General features: G+C 45.1%; 1 protein-coding gene across 2 annotated transcripts in view; it reads left to right on the forward strand.

The window, feature by feature from the left end:
- Positions 1 to 20622, forward strand: part of PIGK (phosphatidylinositol glycan anchor biosynthesis class K) — an 86014-nt gene that overhangs the window by 42928 nt on the left and 22464 nt on the right. For both annotated transcript variants that reach the window (XM_036757876.1, XM_036757873.1), the window contains exon 10: positions 10876 to 10960. In XM_036757876.1, coding sequence (XP_036613771.1) covers positions 10876 to 10960 — 85 coding nt within the window. The remainder of the gene's footprint in view (positions 1 to 10875; positions 10961 to 20622) is intronic.

Here is a 20622-nt window from a genome sequence, read left to right on the forward strand (position 1 = left end):
GCCGGCACCCCTGTCAGACGCTCTCAGGGAAACTGAGAAGTCAGCAAACAGCTGCTGCCATGGATAGCACAAAGACCAGAGTGGCTCAGGGTTGCAGGGACTCAGAGTTTGTTTATGCCCATCCTTTCCTTGTGCTTACTTGGGGGAAATCCTCCCCTCCCCCCCCCCGCCCCGGCAAAACACATGCACGGAACCCACCAATAGTAGAAAGGAAAATGGGCCATTTCTGTCAGTATCTGCAAAGTTGTGACTCCATAGCCCTTCCCATCTCTGCTGAGCGAAGAGAAAGGGGTCTTATCGGCTGACTCCAGGAACTGACATCAGATATTTAATGGGATTGGATTTCAGGCGCCTTTCAATGTTGACTCTAAATTCCTGTGTATATACTTGGTGTATTGTTCTTCTGCTTTTCATCAGTTCATGTAAAACTTCCCATCTTTCAACTCAGATTTAGAATTGAAGTGACTTTATTGCCTACTAAATACTGGGCTTTGTGTTAGGCGGGAGGTAGGGGTGGGGCGAGATACAAGTACGAAGAATGACCATCCCTGTTTGCAATGAGTTTATATTCAAATTGAGGGAGATAATAAAAGCATACAGAATAACATAATAAATAAGTAAATAATGAATACAGAATGACTAAAGTTATACCTACACTTGTGCATTATACATGTGTATGGATACACACAACAAGTAGTTAAATTTAGGGCATTTGGGGAGAAAGGGTGTCACCCAAGGCTTCATGCCTTGGATGGTGCCTGAGCTTTACCTTAAAATAAGAGAGAGACTCTTCAAGGCACAAGTGAGAAGGGAGGGCACACTAGGCATGGAGGACAGCCAGTGCAAAGGTGTGGAGATTGGGGATGAAGTGTCAGGTGGAAGAGCAGGTTAGGAGAGTGATATCCACTGAGCCTGGACATGTAGATTGGGGCCAGCTTGTGTTCAGCTTTCGGAGCTAAACCGGACTGGGTGTTAGATCCTAGAGGCAAAAGGAAGCTCTTGGGCTTGGTTGAGGATGTTAGTCACAGAGTCAGATCTGTGCTGAAGAAAAATTACTTTGGCTGCCATAAGTAAAGTGGACCTCACACACTGAGGCATCAGTTAATTAGCATTTATTAAGCAAGTTCTATTTGCCAGGCTCAGTGCTAAGCATTGGGGAAATAAATACCCCTAAAAGAAAGACAGCCTCGAGTTGCTTACAGTCTAATGGGGAAAGACACACAAAAGGAAGCTCAGAAAGGGTGGGGGCAGGCCTGGGAAGCTGCTCAGCGGTGAGGGTGGGGGCCAGGGAGGGACGCAGGAAGAAGCTGGAGACGTTTCAATTGAGAGCAGGCAGATGGGAAACAAGACACCTCTGTCCTGCCCGTGGAGGGGTGAAGGGGTGACGGGCAGAGGATATTGATGAGTGAGAACTAAGGCCGATCGGGGCTGGCAAGATGAGGAGGTTTCCCAGTCATGAGTTACTCAGTTACTGTAAGTTACTACATGAGCTACTAAGATGGTAGCTAGGTTAGTAAAAGACAGGAGGTGAGAAGTTAGGAGGGAATGAGACCAACATAGCCTTGGCGAGGCCAGGGATGTCCTCTTTGGAAGAGACTTGGAGAAGGGAAGAGAGAGTGGAGGATTCCAGGAGATTTTGAGATGAAGGGGATGGAAGGTGGAGCTCCTCTAGAATTATCTCAATTTTAGTTTTTCAGTAAAGGGGCAGGCAGGTCCTGAGGGGATGAGAGAAGATGGGAGGGCCCAGGAAGCCAGGGAAGGTGTGGGAAGGAGGAGTCCAAGGCCTTCCTGGCTGCAGCCAGCGAGGCTCCGGGGAGCTTGGAGAAGTTGGGGAAAGATTCCTTCAGCTCATGAGGAGGAGCAGAGATGGAGGCCATTGGGAATGTGGGGGGCAGCCGGACTGGTTTCTGATGGTGAAGGACTGTCCCATCCTAGTCACACACCCCATGCTTTCTCCAGTGCATTACTTTGTCTCCAGGAAGCCTGCCTTTTAGTATTTACCCCCACCGAGTACTTCCCAGAGTACTTTTTGGAGCTCAAAGGGATGAACCTCACGCTTTCTGTTCTTGTTGAAAACCATTTCACAGCCCCACCAGGAGGGCAGTGGCCCCAGTCGGTCACATGAGTGTGGACGGGAGGGTTGGGTTTCTCTTGGTGTTGGTGCTTTGGAGCATGAATTTCATTTAGTCCTTCACTGATTCTGATTCTTGGTTGTGTCCTTTGCTCACTTACCTTTTGGGGAATGACTCTTAGGCTTAGGGGTCTTTGTCACTTCCCTTTATGTCTTAAATATCAGAGTTTTTCAGAGATTAGATTGGTTGAGGGAAGAGGTTGTCTTTTGCCACTTTTTATTCCTAGCACATAGCATGGTGCTTGGCACGTAATAGGTGCTTAATAAGTGTTTATTGATTGATTGAGACACTTGATGCAGATTTTTTTCCCACTCAATAGTTCTCTTCCTATTATGATTACATTTGTTTTATTAAAATTTCATATACCCAAAGATTTGGTTTTAACTTTTGTGATCATCATTACTCTAAAAGGGTCTTCCATTTGTTTTCTGATTTTTCAAAATGATATGTAGGCCTCTATGTAGGCCACACCACTGTTTGGAGCTGATTTTGTTGGATGCTGCTACAAATTGAGCTACTTTCTAGTTTTTCTAATAGTTCTTGTCAAATAGGGAGTCCTTTGCATAGTAATTTGAGTTTATTAAATGCTGGCCCGTTGGGTTGGTTTGCTTCTGGATATTACTTGTCTGGTCTGTTCCTTTTTCTAAGCAACGAGTGGAGAGGCCTGTTCAGTGACTGCCGAAAGACACACTTATGTGTGCTTGAGGTTTGTGGGGTCACAAGGTCACGGATAGAGAGGGCAAGGGACCAGGAGGCCCATCCATTTTACAAATGAGGAAACCGAGATCCGCAAAGGGTAAGTCATCTGACCAAGGAAATACAGGCATCAAGAATCATTTGAATGGAAAAACAAAATATTAAACATTTTGTTACGTTATACATTACGTAAACATAATACTCACAATATAATAAAAAAGGCCCTCCTGGCTGCCAGGCACTGATGATAGAAATATTAGAGTATTTTATATTTCATTACGTTTAAAGTATAAAAATATAAACTAAATCCTTACCCTCCGGAAGCTCATTCTAATAGGGTCAGGCATTCTAGACAGGACAGAGAGGCCTGGGGAAGGGGATTTTTGTTAATGGATCAGGAATAGTGATGGAGCCATAGGGCAAAAGCAGAGGTGCAGGGACTGGCCAGGACCCAGAGTGTATGGGCAGTCTGTGCCTGATCCAGAGGCTGCTGGTCCAATTGGGCAGAGGGCGCCAGTGTGGGTGGGCGTCCTTGGAGGCCAGAACCGCAGCTCCTACCGCCAACCTTTTTGGTGCCTTGTAGTTGTGAAACTGATTGTGGCTTTGATGGATCTTCATGGCAATATCCTGAGACCCCACAAGATGGTGCCCTTTCTCTAGGGTAGAAGACAGCATGGTTCTGCAGTTAGGCCATGAGCATTCATTGGAAACTTGCTTGGTGCCAGGGCTGTGCTGGGCACTGGGCATAGGAAGATAAAAGTTAAGTAGCCCCGGGCCTCAAGGAACTTAATGTTCTTCAGGGGAAACCACATGTCTGTTTCTCTCTCTGTATGTGCAGATAGAGATAGGTTGGTGTGGATAGATGGATATTGATCTAGGAATACACAAAACAAATATGAGATAATTTGGGGGCATTCACTCCCCACAGCATCTGGGGTGTTAAGAAGAGGCCTCTTCCTTGGAGTGGTGCTTGAGCTGACCTTTGAAGGAAACCAGGAATTCCAACAACCAGGGATGGGCAGAGGGGGCATTCCAGGCATAGGGCCAGCCATTGTGGAGGCTCAGAGCTGGAAGAATGAATGACATGTATGAGGAACAGCAAAAAAATCCAGCCTGGACAGATCATAGAGTGAATGACAGATAGTCATGTTTGATAAGCCTGGAAAGGTAGGTCAGAGCCAGATGGTAAAGGGCTTTTTAAGTCTTAGTAGTTTATCCTAGAGGGAATAAGTACCCCCATGAGCTTTTTGAGCCAAGGAATGACGTGTACTGATCTGTGCTTTAATAATATCACTTTGACATGTGAATGGAAATTGAGTTCAAGACAGGAGAGACTTAACCCCAGGAGACTAATTTAGAAAGCTGTTGTAACAATCCAGGTGAGAGGCGTTGAGGGTCTGAACCAGGTGGTGGCCCAGGGAACAAAGAGAAGGGATGTGAGAGGTGTTGTTGAGGTAGGTAGGGTTGTCAAGACTTAACTAGTGAGTGGTTATGTGGCACTCTCGAGATTGAAGTCAGGGATGGCTATAAGGTTGCAAACCCAAGTGAATTTAAGGATGGGGATGCTCTGGGTATCAAAGGGATTGGAAGAAAAGTGAGGTCTCTTTGGAACATGTAAAGTTTGAGGTCAGTCATCGGGCATATAGCTCAAAGTGATCAATAGGCATTTGGGGATTTGGGACGAGAGCCCAGGAGACTAAGGTTGCATCTGCATAAAGATGGGAAATGAAGTTAGCTGGATAGTTCCGAGCCCTCTCTGAAGGAGGCTTTGGCCAGAGCCATCAGATGGTTGGGAGGAAAAAGGAGAGGACCTACAGTCATGAGCACCCTGGAGGAGGGGAAGGTCCACCACGTCAGATGCTGCAGAAATGCTCAGAAGGATGAGAAAAGGCCGTTGGCTTGGAAGAAAGTGATCACTGGTAACTTTGGGGGGAGGAGTTCAGTGGAGTGATATGGTCAGAGCGACTTGTGATGCTCCATCTGGAATCTCAGCACTGGAAGGGCCCCCCCAGGCCGTCAGTCCCCCCCACAGTGAGCCAAGAGTCACTCTTGGTAAAGCCCTGGCCCGAGCACCTCTCATCCCAAGGCGTCCCATTCCACTGTGGGAGAGGCCTGACATTTAGAAAGCTCAGACTGCATTTAATCACACTGAAATTCATTTCTTGGCACCTGCCATCCTCTAGTCTTTGTTTTCTTCTCTGTGGCCAGTGAGAATGAAGCAGATCCCTCTTCCCCAGAATAACCTTCGCACGTGTGAACTAGGTTTGTCTTGTCCCCCTCTCTGAGACTCGTCTGCTTGGTGTGCACTTAGGAGCTAGGTTTGCTAGGCGAGTCCTCTTGGATTGCTGTAGCATCTTCATATTTACAGAATGGTAATTGCTGGCTCATTTCATCTCAAGCATGATGACGTCTCAGCCTCAAGCCTTCCAGGTTTGTTTTTTAACGGTTACCCCAAATTTATCCAAAGTATGACTCCAGCACTGGCACTGAATGGGAAGAAGGCTGCCATGCTGGAGTTCTGCGCTCTAGCTGGGGACTTCAGAGCGGAACAGCCACCAGTGGACAGTGCCTTGAATCTCAGCCCTTGAGGTGGAACCTCAGGTCTTTCCCCTTCATACCAACTGGGGTGCTGAGTTTTCATTGTATTGTTTTCTGTTTCTTAGCTTCTACTAATGGTTATTTTATTTGGAAACATGTTGCTCCACTGTCCAGTTGGGGGTTTGTGGATGGATTCAGATCCTCAGGAAAAAGAGAGATGGGTAAAATTTTGACTTAGAATTTTAAAGTGGAAACAACGAGTAAATGACTGCGGTGCTTAAAGGGGGAGAATGGCCACCTGTGTCGAGCCTTTCTTGAAGTCGTTGTCACTTCCTTTTCTCCTTTCTACTCTCCTGGGGTGATGAAAAGAGCCGGGGATTGCAGTTAGGATGTCTGCCCGCGCTGTCCCCACATTGCCGTGCGTGTTACTGGTGTCGGTATGTAGGCGCAGGGGCTCCTGCTCAGGGCAGTGCTGCCAGTGACCGGCCTCTCCTGGGTTTCTGAGCCTCAGGTTCCTCATAGAAACTAGGGACCATGGTGCATAGTAAATGTGAAATGATGTAACTGACTTTGAGGGGTCCAGAACACAGGATTTTGTAGTCTGCGGACCTGGGTCCAATCCATGTTCTGTTGGTTGCTTGCTGAGTGACCGGGAGCGTGTTCCAGGTTCCCTGGGCCTTGGTTTCTTTATCTCTGACTGAACTAGATGACCTCTCAGGTGCATGCCAGCTCTAAATCTATGATTCCCTGATACTGTTCCTTTGAATCACCAGAATCTCTAAGCCCTCAACCCACAAAGGGTAATATCATGGGCACCTTTCCTCATTATCTTCTCCCATAGGAAAAGGGTGCATTCCATTAGGCTACAGCTGTTCCAATAACCCGGACCTCAGTCCCATCTCCTCTGTAATGTGGCTTCATCAATCATTGCCTCTCTTCTGTATTTTCCATATCTTGCCCTCTGCTGAGCCTACAAACATGATCCTCTACCCCAAACCAAGCACCCATGACTCTACTTCCTCTTCATGCCACCTTCGGATTTTTGTTCTCCCCTTCACTTTCATGGCCTAGAGCAGGGCTGTCCAACCTTAGGTTTTTATTGAAACAATAGACAGTATATTTTGATTTGCCATTTTAGTGAGAGCTCGGTGATAGCTTGGCTTCCTTTACTAAAGCATTTATGTAAATTTCTATGCTTGTAGGTGGGCTGCATAAATCGCATTGTGGGCTGCATGTGGCCTGCATTTTGGACAGCCCTGGCCTAGAGAGAGTAGTCTACGCTTGCTTCTGTTGCTTTCTTATCACCCACTCATTCCAGTGTCCTTCTAGTTCCACTCCCATCAGGACACTGAGGCGGCTCTCTCCAGAGTCCTTAGTTATCTTTATGGACAAGTCCAGCGGCCTTTTCCTGTCCTATTCACTCTTGATCTCTGCAGCGTCTAAAACCATAGGCAGTCCTCAGAGTCAGGAGATCTGGCTTCCAGTTCGACTCTGTGTGACGTTGGGCGTGTTAGAGGATTTGTTCCTGTTAGGTGTCCTTTGGGGTCTTGTCTGTAAAAGGAGGTAATAATAGTGTTGCTCTCTCCTTCACAAAGCCTGTGAGAGTAAAGACCTGTTTAAAGCCGAGTGATTCCAACATTGGTGCAAGGGCTCCGACTTCACCATTCCATCACCTGATCAAAGAGCCTCAGACATCGTAGTCAACAGTCTTGGTAGTGACGTTGCTGAAACAATCTAGCACCATCATGGGCCAGGCTTTGGATCTCTGCTAGCTCTTGGACTTGTCCACGCCTTCCCATCATGGCAGGACTTCTTGGAACTTGCAGTGCAGTGCCTGTGGTCTTTAAAAACCCCAGGGTTCACGTCATCCCGGAATGAGGCCTCTGAGTTATTTCCAACGTTGGTGCCGGCTTTTACAACAGGCAAGGAAACATCCTCGGTATCGAGACATAGTGCCGGGACCTTGGTCTGTTGATTGATAACGTTAGATGAAGAGAGCATCAAAATACCAAGTGTTGGAAAGCAGGGGTTACCAATGTCATCAAATACCCAAGTTCTATCCAGGGCATTAATAAGAAAGTCAGACACTGGCAAAGACAAGACCAAAGATCCACCCACACCACCACTAAAATCGTGCCGGTTTGTGTTTCCATAGCAACCTTGAATTTGTGCAACAGCCAAAGAAAAGTGGTCTGGAGGATAGCTAGAAAGACAAATAAACAGAATGGAGGCCGAGGATTAATCAGCATCCTGAGATTACACTCCTTTCTGGAGAGAGGGGAATTGGAAGTTTTAAGCTGTAATTGGTGCTCATAAAGGGGAGAAGAGCAATCAGGGAGAGACATCTTGGTGCTGATGGATCATGGGAGCAGAAGTACTGATGAGTCACTGGCTGCAGAGAGGAGCACAGCTTGGGAGCTGATGGAGGGCAGTTTCATCACTTCCAGGGATTCCTGGTTTCACCCATTAGGCCTTTCCTAATCTTACCGATTGTTATTGGTCTGTCTCTCTTGAAATTCCTTTGGTACCTTTGTGTATTCATTGTGTTTACTTATCTGTGTGTCTGCCCAGGCCCAGCAGCTACCTTGGGGCTGGCCTGCCCTAATTGATGTTAGCCAGTGTAAGCAGACCTCACTTACCCATGCTAGCTAGCTGGCTTCAGACCCAGGCCAGGCTCCCCATCCCAGCCAGCCCTCTCTCCCTCTCTGCATCACCAAACCTCCTGAGACCAGGCCTCAGTTTCCTTCAGCTTTTGAACCACTGCCCAGGGGCTGGTTTGTTCTAACAGATGAGTCAGGGCAAACTCCCCTGATCTACCTCCTCTAGCTGGCCCCTGACCCACTTCCCTGCTGCTCTTTGTTTTCCTCCCTTGTTCTTCCCTACTGCCTCTCACTGTGACCAGCAATTGGTTGATGACTACCATTGCTTCTGAAGGGCATTTCTGGTGAATCCCCTATGCTCCCTCCACACAAGTACCCAGAGCGCCCTTGTCTGGTTGCCATCCCTTTTCTGCATTGTGTCTTCCTCCTAGAATGTAGGCTTCTTGAGAACAGGGATTCTTTTTCTTTTGGATGTTTATCACAGTGCGTACGTGTATGTCATAGTGCATGGCACTTGGGCATGCGGGGGAGGGATTTAGGGCCCACTGTCCAAGGAGAACTTGAATGGAAGAAATCACTAAAGACTGTAGGCTTCCATTCAGTGGGACACACACAAGAGCCATCTTCGATGTTGTTGCAGTCAGAGTCCAAAGCCTGGCTCTCCCTATGTATCCAGTCATGTGTACATGACCCCATGTACCTCATCAACAAGCCCACAGCAGAAAGACTTAGGACTTAGAATATTGATTTGGCTCTTTGTTGTTCACGTTTCCTTCCTAGGATGGTAGGATCCCCAACCCAGCTTGGGCAGGGCCTTTGAGGCCATTGAGTCTAAACCCTCATTTTTATGGCTGAGGAGACTCCCCCACCCCCAGACAAGTGAAGTGTTTGCTCGAGGTTGAAATCAGGCAGGATGGGGGGATGGAGATTTGAACCTTGCTCCTCCGACTGCTGTTGTGGCCATTTCAGTGTTTGTCATCATCACCAGAGAGAAGGAAGAGAAGAGAAAGGAAATCGATCTCAAGTCAGCTGCACACATTGTTTAAAATGCTCTTAGAAAAGGTGGTGGTGGTAGGAGAAGGTTTTTTTAGCCCTTCAGTTATCCTCTCTCTGTCTTGCCCTTCCCCTGCTCCCAAGGACTGCAGGATAAAGTGGAGTTGATTGTAAATCATTACTCTGCCTTCTTCCACCCTTGGCCTGTATTATTAAATCAGTTTGCAGTTTTATAAATTACTTTGATACTTTGATCCATGATTTCATTGGTGTGGACAAAAATCTTCATGCCAATGTATCCTGTGTAACTCTTGTGCATGTTTTTACCAGAAGTCCTCCGCAGAGAACTGCCTTGGAGGCCTCAGGGTGGAGAATCCTGGGTAAGGCCTTTATACCTGAGAATGAAGGATTCTTAGATTGGGGAGGGAAAGGCAAGATTGAGGGCCCTCATTGCCCATGCAGGGCGGGGAATCATGTAGATTCAGAGGCCGGTCACTCCAGCTCTCTCCATTCACAGAGGAGCAGAAGGAGGGTGAGAGAGGAGAAGCCAGTTATCTGCCCAAGGTCACCCAGCCAGGATTTGAACCCATGCCCTCTGTCTCCAGATTCTGGGTTTCTGTACCTCCCAGTTTTGCTATGGTTTGGTCTTCCTGACTTGGTTCTTGATACTGGGTATCATTGAGGGTGAGTGAAATGAATTATAGTAAAGTCACGGTGACACGGCATTGGATGGAAAAACAGACTCAACGGTGCAGTAAAATGAAACAGGAACATCAATTCCAAAGGGAGAACCATTTGGCAGTCTTAGCAGCGGCACCCACTTCTGTCTGACGTTACTTAATTAGGTCTCTTTGGTGAAAGAGGAGCAGGGAGAGAACGTGTTCTCTGAGAATGGCTCATGAATAAAATTTATTAATTAAAAAAATCACTATGTTAGTGTTTTCCCTCTGTTGAGGGCCTTTCTTAATATTCAATACAGTTAAGTAGTATAGTAAAATAGGGTCAGAATGATCTTTATTTTGGGAAAATTGACTGCTTATAACTAAGGCCTCCTGCTTTGTTTGCTATTTTGTTTTGGGATCTTATATTTCACTAGGAAAAAAAACCATTCATTTAAATAGAACCATAGAATGTGTAGCATAGAATCACTTAATTGAAGATTTGTTTTCGCTTGTAGGTTTGCCATAGATGCTGACAGTAGTAGATCCAATAGTAGGTCCCGTGGGATCTGCACTCACTCATAATTATATAGTCAAATATGGATATGGATCTACAATCCACTGTCATCTGTTTGGTTCTTCCTTCCTGTAAATGTAGATTGAGGCCCATCGGTGCCTATTAGACTCTTGTCCATGGTGTCCCCAAATGTCATCACAAGGGATCCATCAGGTGTGTTAGAGGGCTCTCTTCATTTCCCATGTTTTCTCTTGGTTGAGTTGGGCCTGGGAGGAGAAGAATAGGCTGAATTGCCTTTGCCTCTAATGCCCCTGAGACTTTACTCTGAAACAAAATCCTGTCACTTTAGTATCAGCGCCTTCTTGGGGTTACACGTGGTGGTAAGACATGATGTTCAGTGGTCTCCAAGTGCATGGGGGGTACAGACAAGCAGCAACAAGTGACTAATATAGACCTTTGAAGAAGAGCTGGGGGCCATTGAGGATGAGAGGAATGTGAAGGAGGCAGTTAGAATGGTCTACTGGCATATAAGAAATTAGATTTTATCCTCTGCTATTAACATTTTTCCCAAGATGTTTGATAAATGCTGAATTTTAGGGTAATGTGAGCATTTGTTTTGTTAAATTTGAATTTAATAATAAATGGCACTTAAAGTTATGTTTAACTTTGTGTTTTATAATATTAGCATTTAAGGTGTTTGAGCATTTATGTAATTTTTATATTTTCCATTTTTTCCCTAGTGACCTCAAATGCCAAAAGGATGAAGAGCTAACAGAACCGCTTAATTACGCTGTCCAGCTTCCTGTGGCTCAGATAATTCACCAGGTTTGCCTTATATTTTCTATTTTTGAAATAAACAAGATTTTTTTCATCTTTAAAATATAATTTCTTTTGTTAGGTTTTACAGAATCAATGTGCTAAGGCATTCTGGGCCTTTCTGCCTTTATTTAAAAGCACTGTATTAAACTATGACTGTGTAATATTAGGTTTCTCACTTAGTATATAAAACAGGGTGAGACCAAAATTAGTCTGTCTTTTGTATTTATTTCTAAACAACAAAACTTAATTTCTAGAAACCTTCATTCTGAGTCCTTGCCCAAAGATGATCATTAGGGTGCGATTTTTCTGAGGAACCGAAGATAGAAAACAGTTTTGCCCTCCCTTAGCCTCCATTATCAATCCAAGTAAAGTGTAACTGTGAATGCTTTGCTAGCAGTTTTTCCATTTCCAGTTATAGTGACTTTGTCGTACTTTCTGCATAGCTGTAATCACCGAAAAGCGACGTGGTCGGAGTTGGGACTTAGGCACCACACTGTAATTTTAACAGTACTTAGTTGCTGCCCTGCTGGGCCTGATGTGCTAATAATTTTAAACGGTCTGTTGACTGCTATGGTTATGGCCTTTGGACCTTGCTGATTTGCAAACCCTCATGGACCAACAGGATAAATTAAAAGTCTTTGTGTCAGAATTCTTCAGAATCTCTGTGGTTTTTAATTATGATTGTTAGGTCTTTTCCAAATATCGCTATTAAGTAGAAATTTTATTTTTTTAGTTGAGTGTTTTGCTAGAAGCAATGCCTGTTCCCACTTGTTAAAGGAAACAAAGGCTTTTTTTTAGAATCTCTCTTAGAATTTTTAGGTCCATGTGCTCTTTTTAAAAATGTATCCTGTAGAATTAAACACACACACACACACACACACACACACCCAACTTTTGACTGAAGTTTGTGCCTTTGGGAAGATGATCTGGTTAGAAATCAGGTCCATTTTCTATGTCGGGAATTCTCTTGTGTTGTTGGTACTTTGGATGGACCAACACAACACTGGTGAATGTCACATATAAAATTCTGTCTTCTTGTCTGACTGGGTATGAATGAACGAGTGGAGTGGCCGGCTGGCCTATGTGTCCTTAATGGCAGGAGCAAGCAACCAACAGGGTGGGCTCTTCAGGTTCGGTCCAGAGAGGGGCACCTAGGAGTGAGAGCTGAACCAGGAGAAGGAAGGAGCCTGGGAGGTGGCTGAGCCCATAAAAGGCCAGGCACTGCCTGTCTGAGTGTTGCATTCTATGGTGCGATCCTGTGCGGGCCCAGAGATGGCCGTGTGTGCACCCTAGATCTCAGCTGACTGTTTCCATTAGGGCTATGATCATCTTAGCCAGGGCTCATAGTATTTTAAAGTATTTTTACAACTCCCATACTCATTTAAAATTGTGTCTTTGAATAATGGGCACATTTCTTCCTGCTAAATTTTTTTAAGGTGCGTAACTAAGATAGTCCAGTTCATGTAGGTGGGGCACTATGTTATGGCCACTGTGGTCTTGCCTGTATTTTCGTTCCTCTCACCTGTCACCCATTGCACCATTAGGGCTCATGTGCGCTGGTTTATTCTCACAGTCCTCCTTCCACTTGTAGTCCAGAGGTCTGTTTGGAAGCCTGGCCTCTGGGCTGTGCCTTGTTCGATGATCGTTGCACCCTTGGGATAGGAAAGTGGGAATCCATGAAGGAGCAGAGACTCTGTCAGCTCAGGGATCTCCATTTCACGCAGGTCACAAGCTGTTGGTCACTCCTCTGCAGGCATATCCAGGTTAAGAGTCTTGCCAGGGGACACACGTATCAGCAGCACAATTTGAACTCAGCCTTCTGGACTCCAAGGCCGGCATTCTGCCCACGACATGAAACCTCCCACCTGGAACAGCCCGAAGCTCTTTCCACCCATGAAACTTTGGCTTCAGATTCATTTCTGAAGGACTTAGACCCTTTTCCCTGCCCTTACTTTCCCCACCTTCCCCAGCTGACCATCCCTCCCCTTCTCGTCATCTAAAGAGGAGATGTGATTGTGTTGACAACCGCCCCGTGTCTCCCTGTGAGTGTCAGGCTTCCAGCTCCTGTGAGCTCGGTTCAGAGGTTTTGTAAACTGAGGTGGAACCTTCTCGAGCCAGTACTCTATGGTCATGCTGACCTTGACATTTTGTCCCCAGACATTGACTCCTCAGGCAGAGGGAGTGATTCAAGTCATTGTTTTTGGGGACTGTCCTAGGGAGACAGATGGGGGAAGATATGGATGATTTTCAATATAATTAAATTTTACAATTACTTCACAGACATTAATTTTAAAATCAAACCACTCAGCTCTTCCTTAATAGCTTCAATTTAGAATTAAGATATGGATTTTATGACTGAAAGATGACACTTTTTTATGGAAAATTTATACTGCTTTTTGTTTCTTTGCTAAAGAATGGCCAGCAGATGGGCTAGATTGCATTTGTTTGTCTATTTATAGGTTCATTTCACTTTAATCTGTTAAAATAAAAAGGTGATTACCATTGTGTTGCGGTTATTGATTTCCATAAAGTAAGATCAGGTAGGGATTTAAAAAATATTAGTCCATTCTAAAAGCCTCAGCAAAGGGACTGACTGTGCCTGGCCTCTAATAATTAGACACTATGGCATGCTTTCCTAGAATCGGGGTCTTGTTGTTGAGGAAGAGCACACCCAGTGTGGCTGTTGGTGTCTACATCTCCCAGAGCTCTGCAAAGTAGCCTCAGTCCCTGGGCTTCCCCTGGCATTTCTGACCTTTTCTGTGTGAAATTGGCCAGACCAGAGGCATTTTTCCATCTTTGGCTCTCCTATGTGGATTATTAGGCCAGTCTATTTTAAGCCATCCCGAATGTCTTGACAGAGGCCCTGGAGGATGCCCAGCATTGTGGAGACCTTTCTGGTCTGGAGGGACCTTGGATAAAGCATCCTCCACAGTCGAGGAAGCATAGGTCTCTTTGGATGTGAGGGTCATTAGATAGTTATCTCTGTGGCTATAGTCTTCAGAGAATCTCATGTCGTCCTAACATTTGTACCCAAGAGGATGGCCTCCTGCAAGGCTTTGTTTTTTGGTATTGACAAATGTTCAAACAGTAGGATCCTGACTCTGTACCTTTCAGTCCTGTCAAAAGGATGCAGGCACTGTAGGGGAATTATCTATACAGACCTTGCTTTTCCTTCTCCTCAGCTCTTTGAGAGGGCCCTCACTTCTCTCAGAGTTGTTGCCTGGTGATATAGATGGTGGCATGGAGGCATGATGGGAAGAGAATTCATTGGTAGAGGGTACCTGGATCTTACAGGGACATGTGAGGAGACCCAGGGTGTAGAAGAGGAGGAGAGAGGAGCATTGAGGGGAGACAAGCACAGTGTGTCTTCAGGGGGCAGAAAGGGGTTCAGTTTGGCTGCAGTTCCACCAACAATGAATTAGTGTCCCAGTTTTTCCATAGCCACTCCAACATATGTTGCTTTCCCCTTCAGTCATTTTTGCCAGTCTGATAGGTGTCAAATGATCTCTCAAGGTTGTTCTGCTCTGCACTTCTCTAATCAATAATGATTTAGAGCATTTTTTATATGACTGTAAATTGTTTTGATTTCTTCATTGGCCAAACTGCTTGTTCATATCCTTTGACCATTTATCAGTTGGGGAATGACTTGTATTCATATAGATTTGACAAAGTTCTTTCTATAGTTGAGATTTGAGATGTTCATTTGAGAAACTGTCTATAAAAATTTTCCCCCCGTTTTCTGCTTTCCTTCTGATCTTGACTACATTGGTTTTATTTGTACAAAACCTTTTAAATTTAATGTTATCAAAATTATTCATTTTATACATCACAGTGCTAGCTATCTCTTGTTTATTCATACATTCTTCTATCCATAAGTCTGATAGGTATTATGTTCCATGTTCTTTTAACTTTCTTGTAATATCTCCTTTTATATCTAGGTCATGTATCCATTTTGACTTTATCTTGATAAATAGTATAAGATATAGGTCTATGCCCAGTTTCTAATGCTGCTTTCTAGTTTTCCCAATAATTTTTACTAAATAATGAATTATTATTCCTAAAACTTAAGTTTTTACTCTTGTCAAACACAAGGTTACCATAGTCATTTGCTTCTTTATATTGTATGTCTACACTGTTAAGCTGATCCACCTTTCTATTTCCTAGCCAGTACCAGACATTTTTGGTAATTTAAAATCTGGTACTGCTAAACCTCCTTCCATTACATTTTTTTTTCATTAGCTCCTTTGATATTCTTGACCTTATGTTCTTCCAAATGAATTTTGTTATCATTTTTTTCTAACTCAGTCAAATAATTTTTTGGTTATTTAATTGGGATGGCATTGAATAAATATAGATTAATTTAGGTAAAATTGTCATTTTTATTTTTGGCCTTGCTTACCCATGAATAATTAATATTTCTCTAATTATTTAAATCTGATTTTATTTGTATAAAAAGTTTTTTTATAATTTTGTTCATATAGTTCCTGAGTTTGTTTTGGTAGGTGTACTCCCAAGTATTTTATACTGTCTAGAGTCATTTTAAATGGGGTGTTTCTTACTGTTTCTTTTTGCAGGGTTTTGTTGCTGATATGTAGGGTTGTACATTACTTTTAAATATGAAAGTTTTTGTAGTTATTAAACCGAGCTGCTTTTGTTGTGAAGTTTCCTAAAATTTCTCAAAGAGGGCCATCTGTGGAAAAGGAGACATGCATCCCCATGCATAGAAGTACACAAATAGCTACTTGAAGTTGCTCCCACACACGAGAATGCTCCCTCAATCTAGGTCACAGCCTGTCATGGCCTTCTGATGGTTCCATATTTGGACATAGATCCTCGGGAGCTGGATCTGCCTGGTATCCTTGGACTCTTACTCTAGGTCTTTAGGGCTCTGTATCCACTGGTGTAACCTTTGGACTGGCTTCTAGTATCTCTAGCTCTTGTTCCTTGACCAGTCTTATGTGTCCTTAATAATGTGTTTTATGGCACATCTGTCACCCAGTCATTCTTGGGAATATGCTAAAATATAGCAGTACCTACCTGCATCTCTCCGTTACTCTTTGGATCACTGGTGCTTTGGACTCTAACCATTGGGATTTTCCCTGATTCAGAGCTACCAGGAGAGATGGGTATTGACAAGCTGGATTTTTGTGTCAGGATGTAATGTGGGATCCCTGAAGGCAGCACACAGCTTCGCAAATGCAATCTATTCTGTACTCTTCCTCCTTTTAACTTTGGGGCTGTATTGGGAATCAAGATGGGCTCTTAGCACTTGTTCAACCAAGTGCCCTTGAAGAGTTTGGCCTTTGTTTCCTTGATTAAATTAGGAGTCCTTGATGACCTCCTTGCCTCAGGGGAAAGGCTAGTTTACATGGGTTTGAGTGACATGTTTGTGACATCAGAGGCTTTTGGACCATGTGGGTTTAAGTCGCATTTTGTGATGATTTTAGGTCATGTGGTTGAGTCGCATGTGTAACTCACCTTTGGCCTTGAACAGGATATATAAGCGCAGAGGTTGGCTTTCTCTTTTGGAGCTCTGAGCCACAGTAGGAGTGGTGTGTGACTCTAGGCCAGCTGCTGTTATTAGCTCCCCGGCTTTGATGTTGATGCTTCTCTGGTAACTGTATGTTGTGATTCTGTCAGACAGAAATCTGAATGTTGATTCGTGTTTATTTGCTGTGTTTGTATTTGCCCTGAAGCTAAGGGTGCTGGCTTTTCCCCCTGAGCTGAGTGAATGATATTTGTATGTTGGATTAAAGTAAGATTGTTAACCCCTTAACGTTGCTTTCCTTAGTGAAGCAGATCAAAAGAACCTGGGCTTGCAGCTTTCTGTGAGCTGGTTGTTGTTGGTTTTACACAGCCACAGTAGCTGCTAGCAAGATTGTTGCAACAGGGTCCCAACTATTATCTTTAGTGACAGTCTTAAAGACGCTTACTGGAGGACTCAATGAACATGCAACTCGGCCAACTGCACGTCACGGTCTGGACAATTAGGCATGCTTCGTCCATTTAGTATTTCTTAATGGTGATGCCATCTAGGGCGATGCTTGAGCTGTAAGCGTCACACCATTTGTAAACTGGAGCATCTGGAGAATCATGGCCCCTTCCATTTGGAGCTTGCAGTAGATGGACTCCATGATGGTGGCCAGAGGGGCCCTCTCCATTCCCCATGTTGCAGGCTTTTCAGAGGAGGGTTGTAGAGTGCCACATGTAGACCCTGAATGGCTGAAGACACCGCGTACTCCCTGTGTGATCCAGGGCAGGCCAGCCGAAGGGCCTTGTAATGAAGCTCTGTGGAATGGCGTCACAAAATACCCCAGGCCGATGGGAGCTGCTGCCGCTGCCGCTGGAATGGTCACTAATTACTGACCAGACGCTTGTTGAACCAGGTTATTTCTGTGTCTCTGCTTTCCATGATGGTGCCAGACGTCTGGTGGGAGCAGAGCTGCTGAAGCTGCTGCCCTGCTATGTCCATGTCTGCTCTTCTCAGCCTCTTCTTCCTGACTTCCATTTCTGCTTCCTCGTGTAGCCCACTGGACACCCAGTGCTGGCCTTGGGCAGAGGCTTGTCTGCTTTCATCTGTCCTTGCTTTGTGGGCCATCAGACTCATTGGGCTTCCCTAGACCCCTCCTCTCCTGCAGAATTCCACGCTTTTTGGTGACAGGCTGCATCCTCTGTGTTATTTGGCGCAGGAGCCTATATTCTAACCCTTTTACAATGTCTGTCACAATAATAGAGATCTACATGTGTAATGAAAAAGAAGCCATTTGGGGTGGTGGGTTCCTGGGCTGGTCACCAGGTGTGGCCAAGGTGTGGCCCTGGCTGCTCCCTGTTTCCCTGGAGCACTTAGTGATCGTATCTGCAGCTCTGTCCACTGGGAGAGGCAAAAGACCATTATGAGGGAAGGGCATAGAATCAGATTACTCACGGCCCTGTGCAGCCTGTGCTCTTGTGGCTTTTGTATGTTATATCACCATAACGTGATGTCTTCTCGAGGGAAATTTATTGGTTGAGAAATGGATAGCTGTAAAGACCTCTCTTTAATAAGCTGGTTTTCCCTGCCCCAAACACAGGCTGCTGCTGGGTATGGGGAATTGTGGACAGGGAGCACGGTGGGCTCTTTCTCCTGCGGATGCAAGAGATCCTGTCTCGGGCATCCAGATTGAATCGAACCATTTCCGTCTTAATCCTTCGGAGTCAGGACAGGATCTTGTATGTTTTGATTAGTTCAGGCTTGATGGGAAGAGAGGGGAGGTCTTTGAGAATTTGTTTGAAGCATCCTCATCTTTTGTCTCAGCACTTTAAGATTCCCAACTGTCTTTCATGGGCTTTGTCTGGTTGGCCCTTAATTTATTGTTGTTAGCAGTGACTCCAGGCTCAGTCAGCCCTGCCTTTCAAGCAGACAGAAAATTTCTTGTTATTTCTTTTAAGAGACAGATTGTTTTACACTGGTCATGCTCAAGTATATCTGTCATTTCTTAGCCCAGGAATTCTGTTTAGTTCTGTGCATGTAGAGAGAGAGAGAGTTACCTGCATTTTTTTTCACTATTTGCTGATCTCAAAGGCCTCTGGGTAGCTTCCTTTTGCTACTTTTAGGCATAAGTAAAGACATTTCCAGGGCAAGCTATGCCAGTAGATAATCTCACGAATGGAGTACACCAGGAATTCTGAACCTGAGATCTGTGAATTTGTTTGGAAAATATTTTGATAACAGTATTTCAAGGGAAGGGGAAGGGAATAAGCATTTATTAAGCACCTACTACATCCCGAGCACTTTCCAATTATGATCTCATTTGATCCTGACAGTAACCCTGAATGCAGGTGCTGCGCTTATCCCCATTTTACAGTCGAGGAAATTGAGGCAAACAGAAGTCAAGTGACTTCTCACTCAACTTGTAAGTTCCTGAGCCCACATTTGAACTCAGTTCTTCCTGACTGCAAGCACAATGCTCTGCCCACTGTGCCTTCTAATATGATTCAGGTCCTTTGTGTTCCTCTACATTTTATTTATTTAAAAACGTTCTGAGAAAGGGCCACAGGATCCAGGCCACAAACACGTGAAGAACGTGCAGGCTCTGCAGTTCTGGGCTGCATGCGACGTCAGAGGCAGAAGTCAGACTCACTGGCCTCTGGAAGCGCTCCCACGTGGTGGTCCGATTGTCTCCTCTTCGTTCAGATCCAGATGGCCATCCTTCACTCCCCTCCTGGGCTCTGAGTCTGCTTCATCACCCGCCTTCTGGGCACTCCCAGCTCTGTGTCCTGGAGTCATTTCCTAACTTCTCCCCAGGCCATCCGTCATGGGGCCAAGCACCACTAGCCTCCCACCACTAGGCTCACAACCTTGGAGTCATTCCACAGTCTTCGTCTTCACTCCCATCACAGACCTAGGGATTTGCTGCCTCCACAACTTCTTTCCACCAGCAGCCATCAGCCTAGTGTAGACCTGGGTCTGTCCCGGCAGCCCCTCATTCTTCTTGCTGCAAACCCCTCTTACTGCAGCCCATGATCCTCCCTGCCGCCAGAACGATGGCTCTCAAGGGCAGGCTGATTGTGCCACTGGCAAGTAGGGGCTGAAGACTCCGGGGAATTTAGCTCTCTAGAGCTGCCAGAAACAAATGTCAGCTCAGTTGTGTGACACTCAGAGCCTTCCCCATCTGGCATTTGCCCGCCTCTCCAGGATGGTTACCCAGGGCTCCCTTCCACCTTCTCCACAGTTTGGATGGACGGGCCATACCTAATACCTGGAATGCCCCCTTTCCTCACCTCCGCCTCTCAGAGTCCATGGTTCCTTCAAGACTCAGCTCAGGTGCCACCTTCTGCAGGAGAACCTTCTTCTCTCCTCAGCAGCAAGTATCTTTCCCCCCAAAGCAAACTTGAATCTGTTTTGTGTGTGATTATATTTGTTGTGTGCTGTCTCTCCTGATGGCTTAGGAGCTTCTCAAGGGCAGGGGCTATTTGAGAGCCTGGCACCGGGCCTGGGATTATCTTGGGTGTTTATTAGATGTTGATTGAAATGATCTGCAAGCTTGTGAAAAATGCCCGAAATAGAAATAAAATTAAAGTAACTTCTGAGATTTCGCAGGGAGAGACACAACACCAGGAATAGTCCCTGACTTGATTAAGTCTGGTTGGACTTGTCCGACTTTTATGGTACATATTTTCACTCTTATTATTATTTTTTCCCTAACTTTGAATTGTCTTTCTAACAAGTTGAGTATCTGAATGTATACAGGCAGCTGATTCATTAACATGTCTCCCATTGGAGTGAATTGTTTCCTCTCCTTTAGAAGAGAATCAGTTCTGGTTTTTGTGACATTATTCGGGGCATTCTGTGTCCAGGCCTTTGGGTTCTTTTCTTAAGAAGTTACTCCTGTTGCATAGGTAGGAGGCTTTCCATTTGTTACTGGGGGATCACGTTTTCCCACACATTCTTCACTCTGCACCCCTTGGCACTCAATTCGCTAAGTTGAAACAACAACAAGGGGAGGTGGCATGGGGAAGAAGCTGATTTAATTTGAAGGGTCTTATCAGGATCTTTGGAGAATTTCCCTGTTTGTTTTTGAATCCTCTGCGGGAGATGTTGGTTTGTAAGCTGCAGTTACTTTCACTGTAGTTTGTCTGCAGATATTAATTATTAACACTGCACCATGAGATGACTGTTGCTCAGCGTG

This window comes from Trichosurus vulpecula, chromosome 4 (assembly GCF_011100635.1).
Source record: "Trichosurus vulpecula isolate mTriVul1 chromosome 4, mTriVul1.pri, whole genome shotgun sequence".
Classification (NCBI taxonomy): Eukaryota; Metazoa; Chordata; class Mammalia; order Diprotodontia; family Phalangeridae; genus Trichosurus; species Trichosurus vulpecula.